Here is an 11267-nt window from a genome sequence, read left to right on the forward strand (position 1 = left end):
TAACAAAGACATCTCAAACAATGTCATCTTTGCATTAAAAACGACATAATTGAGCGAATGACATTTAATGACAGTTGTCATAAACATGCATAAAACCTCCTTCATATTCATGACACGTGTCATGTCAAGATTATGAAGGTGTCATGTCAGTCTTATGCACACCCCTTCAAGTAAAGTGTTACCATTGATTTCAGACACCGGTTCACATGATGACGTTCCCCATACGGTGTCAAACGCAGTGTTGAGTTCCCTTTCAAAAGTGAACCATTATTTTAAATTGTAATAATATTTCACAATATTATGTTTTTTTTTTCTGTATTTTTGATCAAATAACTGCAGGCTTGATAAGCATAAGAAACTTCGTTCAAAAGCATTGAAAATAGTAATGTTTCCAAACTTTTGACCGGTACTGTAAATTTAACAAAATATTGATGTGCACAGATAAATACTGAAGTATTCAATTAAAAAGATTTGGCAATTTTGATTTCATGGTGACTTTAAGGAACTGAAATTCTGGACACAGTTTTCAGTCCTGCAGTACCAGTGCAGTATTTAGATACAGAATTACTGGGTGTTGTCTTGATTCTCTCTAACTTATGTTCTTTGAGTGTGTGTCCGAGACTTAGCAGGAATGAGGAAACTGCTTTACAGACACACCTGTTTTGCACACGTCACTCAAAACACAGAACCAGGAAACAAGGATCACCTGGAAGTGTAGTCGAGCTGTTGTGTTTGTGTCTCTGTATTCATGCTGTAAAATGGCACAAGCCAGAATTTCAGTAGATCAGGATGAGTTCCTGTGTCCAGTGTGTCTGGATCTCCTGAAGGATCCAGTGACCACTTCCTGTGGACACAGTTACTGTAAGATCTGTATTACAGGCTGCTGGGATCAGGAGGATCAGAAGAGAGTTTACAGCTGCCCTCAGTGCAGACAGACCTTCAGTTCAAGACCTGCTTTAGCTAAAAACACCATGTTGGCTGAAGTGGTGGAGAAACTGAAGAAGACTAAACTTCCTGTTGACTGTTACGCTGGAGCTGGAGATGTGCAGTGTGACGTCTGTACTGGAAGAAAACTCAAAGCCATCAAGTCCTGTCTGGTGTGTCTGAACTCTTACTGTCAGAATCACCTTGATCAACATGAGAGTTTGTTTAAAGAAAAGAGACACAATCTGACTGAAGCCACTGGACGACTGCAGGAGATGATCTGCCAGAAACATGAAAAGATCCTTGAGGCTTTCTGCTGCACTGATCAGAAGTGTATATGTGTGCTGTGTATGGATGAACATAAAAACCACGACACTGTATCAGCTGCAGCACAGAGGACAGAGAAACAGGTATGAACTTAAAGAGGTCCCATTATACTCATTTAAGGCATAATAGGACCCCTTTAAACCAGTAGTTCACCCAAAAAATTAACATTCATCATTGTTATTACAAACTGGTATGACTTTCTTTTTTCCGAAGATCACAGAAAGTATTTTAAGGAATGTCTCATCTGTACGTATATAGAAAGTCAATAGGATCCAAAAGTTTCAATCTTAAAAAAGGTCATTAAGGTAGCATAAAAGAAATACAAACAGCTGCCAGGGGGTGACCTAAGTCTTCTGAAGCCATAAATAATGTGGTGGCATGTTTAGTCATGTGACATGCATGAGCCAGTGAGGTTTGATGTTATTGACTTGTCACCATATTTGGGCTCTAGAAACAAAGACATTGTTCAGAATGAATTTAAATGAAATAAGTTTACAATGAAAGAATTTACATTTCTGGGTGAACTATCCCTATAAAACTAGTCATTGATGAAATAACGCTGGCACTTATGATTGAACCTATAATCATATCATCCAAGATCTTTATCCCCTCAATCTCAGCACTGATTCTAGATTCATATCTGTTTACTTGATGATTTATGTGATGTTTCTCCTGTCATTGGTTTGTCCTTTAGCACCAGCTGAAGGAGACACAGAGGTCGTTCCAGCAGAGGATCCAGCAGAGAGAGAAAGATCTTCAGCAGCTGAGAGAGGCTGTGCAGTCTCATAAGGTGAGTCTGGAGAAGAAGAGAAGTTTGAGAAGTGTCAGTCAGGACTCACTGAAGCCACTGTGTGATTGTGATGTGTGTCCTAACAGCGCTCTGCACAGACAGCAGTGGAGGACAGTGAAAGGATCTTCACTGAGCTCATCCGCTCCATTGAGAGAAGAGATCAGGAAAAGTCTGCTGCGAGTCGAGCTGAAGGACGACTGGAGCGACTGGAGCAGGAGATCAATGATCTGAGGAGGAGAGACGCTGAGCTGGAGCAGCTTTCACACACACAGGATCACATCCATTTCCTGCAGGTAACAGAGATCTAGAAGAACAGGATCATAGTGGACTTGAGCTAGAGACTCACAGAGAAACATTTCATGAGAGCAGAATGAGCCGTTGACTGAAGTGTTGATCTGTGTGTTCGGTTATTATATAATCATCAGTCAGACTCTCATCTGATCTTCTTCTTTTGAAAGAGATGCACTTACAAATGCAGTTCAGCTCTGGAAATCTATTAGGAAACATTTTCCTGAAAGATATATTGAGCTTCCAGACAGAAACAGCTCAAAACTTCACTAATATTTAAACTTTTTTTTACAACAATGTTTGTTTTACAACTTGATGGTACTTGATGCTATCAGGTTCACCCAGCTAGATTTCCCATTATCGCTTTACTTATTTTTTATTTTATAATAATTTTCATTAACACATTAATGAATTTGACAGTGAAGTCCTCAAACAGGAAGTGAGGCTGAATATTAGCAATCCCTCTGTGTATTTAAACCACAAAACCTGACCTTGGGATCGTGTCCTAAGAGTCCTTTAAATCAAACTACTCATTGTCTTTGAACTGCTTTTCCTGATCAAATCTACTCAACCCTGTCATGTGACTCCATTGATGCTCTTGATCTGTTACATTTATGTTATTGGCAGATGTTTGATCATCAAGTGTTTTCCTAGAAAGTTCACATATAGTGTAAGAGGCAAACGCGAGAACATGATATAATGAATATGAGAAGAATGAAGCTGATGCAGTGAAAGTGCTGGATTGAGGAGAGTTACTAAAGATCAAATCTGACAGTAGTGCAGGTTATTGGCTGAAGTGTGGAGGTGAAGCTTTGATTTCTGTTTTCTGTAGAGTTTCCAGTCTCTCTCAGCTCCTCCTGAATTTACAGACGTAAATGATGATGATCCCTTCAGTTCTCACTCCTCTTTTGATGGCGTGAGAGAACCTGTCCGTCCGCTGAGAGACAAACTGGAGGATTTCTGCAAAGAGGAGCTCAAGAAGATCTCTGACAGAGGTAAAGTCATGGGGCCTGATGTATAAAAAAGGCATTGAAATGTGTATCGGGATGTATAAAAAATAAACTTGTGAATATGTGCACACTGTCCAGACACTCTAGACTATGTGTAACAGACGTAGGTCAGTAGGTTAGTAAGCTGTGTGTGTAAACCTCACTCCCCTGATCTTAAGAGGCGCACTAGTGACTGACGCTAATGGCTGTGGTCTTTAGCATCCTTGTTAGCGCATACCAGTGATGCGCAGATCAATGTATAAACAACCCGCACCCGACCGACGTTTTCAACTAACCCGCCCGCAACTCGGACCGCAAAAAAAAAAGAAAGAAAATATTGTACCCGACCCGCTTCCTTACCCGCATTTTTTAAAAGTAGTAAATGCTCATCGTAGCGTCATTGGGCCATATTTGGAAAAGTGTGACAGCCCTTAGGAGCGCAAACTGTTCTTTTTCTGAATGCTGTATGATATAGCCAAGTGTTATGTAATAAAGGCTTGATTTATTCATTTATTTCGTTTCATTTTCTTAACAATTAAGATGAGGCATTTGTTTATCCAGTCTAAACGAAGTGTGCGTCTCTCCCCCGACTTTCCCAACAAAAATCCCGCCCCCTCTCAGAAAATACATAAAACTGAAATTACTGAGCTATATGCGTTTAAAAGTAGCCTATTAAAGCAGAACTAAGTAACTTTTTTTACCTTCATAAATAGTTTTCTAAGTCCTTACGATGGTTAATTGACTTGTAGTGGTGTGTTTGAGGCGAGCACTAACCCCCTCTGGCACGTCTACGCCAGAATACAGCACTTGCAAGTTGAGCTGCATTGACCCGACACAATCTCGCCTCATGTTCACGTTCACGCGAGAGTGACAAAATGCTTTACGGTAATTCAAAAACAATGTATATATTATGACTTTATGAGACAATTTCAAAAATGACCCACCTCCATCGAGATTTCTTGTACTGTATTTGCAAAACTACGTGCTGGTGAGCGTTGTAGTCCAGAGCTGTGCTTGGAGTATTTACGACAGTGTGATTCACTGAAGGAACCTGTAGGGGGAGCTTCGCAAATCTTACTGAGTTCCACTTTAAAATGGTGCAATGGCTCAGTTCAACGTGTTGGGAAATCGGCCATTTTGTCCCGCGTCAGCATTTATTCAAAAGTTAATAACGCTCAACATTAGTAATGTTACTATTTCATTCTTTCATTATTTCGGCAAATGTCTCCCACACTTTGCTCTTTCTTTTTGTGTATTTGTGGAGCTTCCACTCCCCAGTCTTCACTTTTTCTCTTGCCGCGCCTCCATCTCTACCTGCAGACTGAGCTCGTGCATCATCTTCGCGCAAGTTATTCAGCCAATAAAGTCTAGGCCTATGTATTTCATAGAAAATTGTGTCTAGTACTATATAAATTACAAAGGTTTAATTGGCATCTTTATTTCAAACGACCCGACCGACCGCGACCCGAATATCATTAAAAATATTTTTGGATGACTCGTAACCACGGGCAACCACGGGTGACCGCAGGCACCCGCTCATTTTGGATCAACCCCCGCATCACTGGCGCATACGCCTCCCATGCCGGAGACCCCGGTTAAAATCCCTTTCAGAGGGGGTCTAGTGTGTACACACTCTTTTACTGGAGTGAGTGGAGTAATGAAGTAAAGAGAATGATTTAAATTGCTTTCATTTTGATAGGCTACACATTTAAATATTCCACTCCCATTAATGGAGTTAAGCACTCAAATTACATAAAGTCATTACCCAGAAGTTAAGCAAAAATTATATGAATTTAGATAAATTTAGATGGGTGGGTTGCAAGATTTTAAATTGTTCTCATTGTGTGCAGTCAAAGAAACAGCAACAAACCTAATTCTGTTTTTCTGATGCCACACTTCTTTTGAAAGACGTGTGAAAGCTGGTGACACTTCTGTCAGATTCTGAGAGAAAAACGTTGTCCTGATTCAGTATCTGTGGCCAGATGAGATATTTTCAGGCCTTAGAAAAACGAACTTTCCTGTCATGTCAGCATACTGTGCTCGCGGCACAATATCACGTGCAATTGCAGCTCTCTTTATATCACTGCACTGATCTTCACAACATTAGGAAAAATACCACTGTATTTGAAGGACAGAATCTGAAGGAAAAGATTTGCAAGTTCTTTTAAATGTTTTGTCAGCGAGTCAGACAATTGTATTTACACAGCAGAGAAAAAATAAGTCCTATCTGTTTCCATTTAAAACTATACTGTATAAACAAACATTTTTTTTTTTACATTTTTTTTTAACCTTGTTTACCTTAGATGCAAAATTGCATAAATTTGATTTCTTTAAAACAATTAAAAATACTATTTGGCCTGTGGAAATTAATGAGAATAAAGGCCTGTTCACACAAATGATAACTATAAAGATTACTATAACGATAACTATATTAGCATCCACACCAACAGATGACATTGTTCTGTTTATTCTGAGTGTGTGCCTTTGTCTTTTAGTATGAATATGTCTTACTGTTTTCTATAACACCAGCACCCGTTAAGGGGGACACAAGCGCCTGTTAATTCAGGAGTGAAATGTGAGATTTTACTAGCAAATCTTTAGTCATCTACTAGAGGGGGCAATTTGACTATTCTCCTAGCTAATCATTGGCTATGGTTACAACAGGTTTGGTGCAACTAAAAGATAAAAGTGTGTGTGTGTGGGGGGGGGGGGGGGTAACCTTTAGCGGCCCTAAAAGGTTGAAAACCTTGATCTATAAAGATAGTGTGCTCAAAAACAATTGCAAAATTCACATTTAGAAGATATAAGTGGTCAAAACGTATGTATCTCACTTCTGCCAATATGGATCAATGATTTTGATGACATCACTCTGCACCTCAGCTTCTCATCAGATTTTCTGTCCAATCAAATGCTCTCTAGAATCTGAAGCCCCGCCCCCTACATTATAAATAGATGCTGAAGCTGTGGCTGAAATTGGTCACTTGTTTATACATTTACTATTTTCTACATGGTGAATGGCACATAGTGCACTATATAGGGGATAAGGAAAGATTCAGAATAAATATGCTTTCCATTGATGCGAATGAAGTCTGGTTTCATGTTAGTGTCACGCAAACATTATATACTTGTAGATGTGTGTGTGGTTCTAAATGAAAACAAATAAACATGAATAACAGCATTATGAAATAAATATCCATATATAATCATTCCGATAGCTAAATAGTAACATGTAATTGTGCACAGATTATACCAAATATAACTGCTTAATCAAGCCAAAGTATCAAACTATACAATATAGATGAATAATATCTGCACTAGATCCACAAAACGTTAATATACACACAGAGACATTAGCCATAAATATCACATATCAGCACATCAATATCCATGAGAGATGCACATACAAGATTATTCTGTCATTTCTGCTGTCTTTCTTACAATAATCACACTCTTCATGTCTGTTGATTTCCAGTCTCTTCCAACAACATTGTTCCCAGGACCAGGAATGACTTCCTACAATGTAAGTCACTAAGAAAACAAGCAGGAAAACTCACTGAGTGTGTTCATGTTCTTCCTGTAGAACGAGAAATAAAAACATGACAGAAGAGTTTTATAGTTGATCATGTAAATGATGATTTGCACAGGATATTTGGTCAACTGTACTGATATATTGAACATGAAGAGTTCAGATACATTAAAAGATCAGATTCATAATTCCTGATTCTGTTGTGTTTTATCTCCATCAGATTCCCATCAGTTCACTCTGGATCTGAACACAGCGAATAAACACCTCCGTCTGTCTGAGAGGAACAGAGTGATTACTGGCACTAACACAAAGCATTCGTATCCTGATCATCTTGACAGATTTGATTATTATGATCAGGTGTTGTGTAGAGAGAGTGTGTGTGGACACTGTTACTGGGAGATTGAGTGGAGTGGTGATGTAGATATATCAGTGTCATATAAGAGCATCAGCAGGAAGGGACAGGGTCGTGAGTGTGTGTTTGGATATAATGATCAGTCCTGGAGTTTGTACTGCTCTTCTTCCAGTTACATATTCTATTACCATAACATAAAGACTAAACTCCCTGTAAAGCCCATCACCACCAGTAGAATAGGAGTGTATGTGGATCACAGTGCAGGAACTCTGTCCTTCTACAGCGTCTCTGAAGACACAATGATCCTCATCCACACAGTCCAGACCACATTCACTCAACCGCTCTATCCTGGGTTTAGTGTTGGTTCTGGATCATCAGTGAAACTGTGTTGGTGAATCAGAATAGACTGCAGAGAGATTCTACCCATAATGCTTTGAGCTCATGATAAATCAGTAACATTGAGATATTATAGAGCAGGGGTGGGGAACGTTGATCCTGGAGGGCCATTGTCCTGCAGAGTTTAGCTCCAACCCTAATTAAACACACCTGAAGCTAATCAAGGTCTTCAGGATTACTAAAGTTACAGGGAGGTGAGTGATTTTTTCAGGGTTGGAGCTAAACTCTGCAGGACAATGGCCCTCCAGGATCAACGTTCCCCACCCCTGTTATAGAGTCTCTTATTTTCTCTTCATTACATTAATACTACAGCTGAACTTCTGTCAGTGAAATAACATGTCAGAATAAATGTGTGTAATGAATCCTCATATAGACAGTAAGATCAGTGTGTGTTTGCGAGTCATGATGAGTGACGGTGTGTGTCTGTGCTTTTATCAAACTCTGATTGTGCTGAGGGAAATCAGTTCTTATTGTAGTGTCACGTAAATCATTTTTATTATTACTGCTAAAATTACTTTTCATTAATGTATTGTTCAATAAAAAAGTCATTTGTAAAATTAATAAATGTCAAATGTTCATTTTTGGGTGAACTATGGGATGAAGTGTAATGTTTTAATAGAGGATGTCAAACACTCTCATGAGCTTCCTTTGCATCTAGAAGAACCTTCATAGATGAGTGACCCATGTGATCTATACCATGACCTTTTACCTTCCTGAAAGATGAGCCAATCCCATGTGAGTATGACCTCTGGCAGTATTTCTACATGTTAAAGAAACCTTCTGTACCTGAAAAACTGTTAACTTCTGTTTTTGATCTTGTATTTGTTATGTATGTATTTCGCTTCTTTGTTCTTATATTTAATTTAAAAAAAAATAAAATAACCAAAATATCCATATGGTGATATATCATTATTGTTATCCAGGGATGCCAACTGTTTAGCTTAAAGCTGCAGTCCACAATTTTTGGCCCTCTAGCGGTTAATAAACAGAACTGCACGCATCTTGTGGAAGAACATTGTAGCCTGAGCTACTTTTCTCCGTGTATGTCTATGGCGAGTCACGCAGTTACTGTGATACTCTGTGGCGAGTCCTACCATAATGATTCAGGGTAAGACAAAAACACGGTTTGGAAAATGGATTCATGTTGTACATTCTCATTATAATTTTTTTGTAAATTTTGAACAAAAAAAGTTGCAGACAGCAGCTTTAAAGTGCGAGTTAAGGGGTTGGGGGGGGGGGGATTCCGATCTTGATTCAATATCATTTGGATAAATATCAGGTACAGTGGCTACACGTTCATTTTTCTCAAGTGACTGTAACCCTGGTTCCCTGAGAACATGGAACTCACACTGCGTCCTAGAACGCATATGGGGAACACCCTCGCGTGACAGGTGTTCGAAAGGGAACTCGCACTGTGTCCAAGAATGCATATGGGGAACGGAATACCCACGCCGCCATGCTGAGGGGAGTGCATGCCAAAATGGCTGAGAAGAGAGCAAAGCACTCAACACCTGGTCACAGGCTGTTAGTGACATAACTCCCTACGGCCACTGCCCAAGCTAAAAAGCCTCAAAGAGTCCTCCACAGAGTGAAGGCTTGGAACCAACAGCTTCAAAAGAAGGGGTTCCTTTAAGGGAGAATGGCCAGTGGACCGTTCCTTTAAGGGAGAATGGCCAGTGGACTGAAAGGTCTCTGGCCAGTCACTTACTAGGGGGACAAAAGTCAACCCCTGAAGGCCACCAGGGAGGCCAAACCGGCCCAGACAAGGGCTACTCAGGCCAACAACCTATCTGAAAGAACAGAATCTCTACAAACTGGAAGAAGGAAGAAACCTGTGAGAAGGATTGCAAAAAGGCAGTACTGACTTACCAGACCAGAGATGGGCATCCCTGGGAGTAGAGCTCAGCAAATCACCTAAAACCCTGAAAGAGGGAAGCAATCTACTCAACCTAGGAACTACAGAGTGAAACCAAAGCACTCTGGGGGAGGAACAGAGACTGGAATATAGTAGGAGACAGAAAACACTCCTAGCATATAGACCGAACTCAAACAGTAAGGGAGTATCAACAGCCTAATACAGGTCCTTCAGGGCGGTCTAAAGAGTCCCTCTACCTTCCAACCAGTCTTCAGGAGCAAATTCTAACAGCCCAGGAAAAACATAAGGGGAGAACTAAGCTCGACCGGAACGAGCAAAACCAAGCTTAAACAATAAAGAGCTGTGAAACAGCACCAGAAAATGGTGAGGGTTCCTAGAAGAGCCTGTAGAATCTGAACAGCTCAGAGATGGAGGTAAACAGGAAGTGAGAACAAATATTGCAAACTTGGAATACTCGTTCGCACAGCAAACATGAGCCATGTGTTCAGCATATCGCCTATCTACCCTTAAATGAGGGAAGCACAACATAACGCTACCAGATTGGCGAGGAGGCCTCAAGAAGGGCCTGCTACTCCCAGAAAACACGGCCGCGGGCCTGGGTTGCCAATGCTAGAGCTCTAGGGGAGCGAACTCCAAAACCAATAGGAAGGAGAATAACGCATTCAACCTGAGCAGTGAAGGTGTAAAGCATGCATGGGACATAAATCTTGAAAATAGAGAAAGAGGGATCCACGGGATCCCAAAGGGACTCAAAGGAGCTAGCTCCAGATGAATAGCAGCCTCGAGAGGGAGAAACCCAAGGAAGCTGGCCATTCAAACCAAAGCTTGAAACAAATCAAGGGGCCACACAGAATGAAATTACCAAGCTCAGAGAGCGGAGGCTTCAGCCAAAAAGCACACTCTCGAAAGCAAGAGGAGGCTTGCAACACTAAAAGCGACCACAGGGAGGCTAATAACAAAAGCTCACTGCTTGTCACTAAGCTAATGCTAAACACCAGGGAACCACATACTCAAACATTGCTAAAATTCAGTAGCAATGGAGTAAAGGAACAAAAGGAGAGGAGGCCACAGGACCTGCTACTCACAGAAGGCGGGCCCCCGACCAGAAGCAACCCTGACGAGAGGGGAGGCAAACATAAACTGAGCGACTAGAAAGGGAGGCTAAAACAGAAGTAGCTAACACCTACTGCTGAAATTATAGTCAGAACAGGTTGACAATGTCTGCCTAGGTCGGGACAGGGGCGGCCCAAGAGAAGGGCCGACCCTCTGAACATGACCTTGCTGAGGCTCAGTGGAGGCTAGAATCCATACAGTTAAATATGCAAAACCTGGGCGCCTACCAGGAAGAATCATTCTAAATAGAACCCGCTAGCACTCAGCGGGGTAGTGGTTTGAACCTAACAACTCTCATAAGAGAGGAGGCTGGCAAAAATAAAGAACCCCAAAGTGGCCAACTCAAGAAGGAGAAATATCCCAGAGCTCTAGGGAGCGGAGGCGTCAAAAAATGCAGACGCTAGGACAAACACAAAGCTCGACTGAGAAAAAAAAACCAAAACAAAAGAAAAACCACAAACCAAAAATAGGTCATGAAGAACTGGAGCTCAAGGCAGCAGAGGGTCAAATAACTCATCACTGCAACCTAAGGAAAGGGACCTGAAACAGAGGCCAGATGGCCTACACTAAAAAAGAACTAAACTGGAACTCAACATAGTTAGGAAGTTTCAGAAGTAAAGGGCAGCTACGTGATAAAATAGCTTGCCATACTATAAACCGATCTATAGAGAAACACCCGCTAAGAG

General features: G+C 40.9%; 1 protein-coding gene across 1 annotated transcript; it reads left to right on the forward strand.

The window, feature by feature from the left end:
• The first annotated feature begins 469 nt into the window (after nucleotides 1–469).
• LOC125246297 (tripartite motif-containing protein 16-like) lies at nucleotides 470–7795 on the forward strand. Its single transcript, XM_048157243.1, has 6 exons — nucleotides 470–1334; nucleotides 1946–2041; nucleotides 2128–2334; nucleotides 3162–3324; nucleotides 6791–6838; nucleotides 7065–7795. The coding sequence occupies exons 1-6, from the start codon at nucleotides 759–761 to the stop codon at nucleotides 7589–7591; spliced, it is 1617 nt and encodes a 538-aa protein (XP_048013200.1). The 5' UTR covers nucleotides 470–758; the 3' UTR covers nucleotides 7592–7795.
• Nucleotides 7796–11267: the final 3472 nt, after the last annotated feature.

The sequence above is a fragment of the Megalobrama amblycephala genome, linkage group LG14, assembly GCF_018812025.1.
Source record: "Megalobrama amblycephala isolate DHTTF-2021 linkage group LG14, ASM1881202v1, whole genome shotgun sequence".
Classification (NCBI taxonomy): Eukaryota; Metazoa; Chordata; class Actinopteri; order Cypriniformes; family Xenocyprididae; genus Megalobrama; species Megalobrama amblycephala.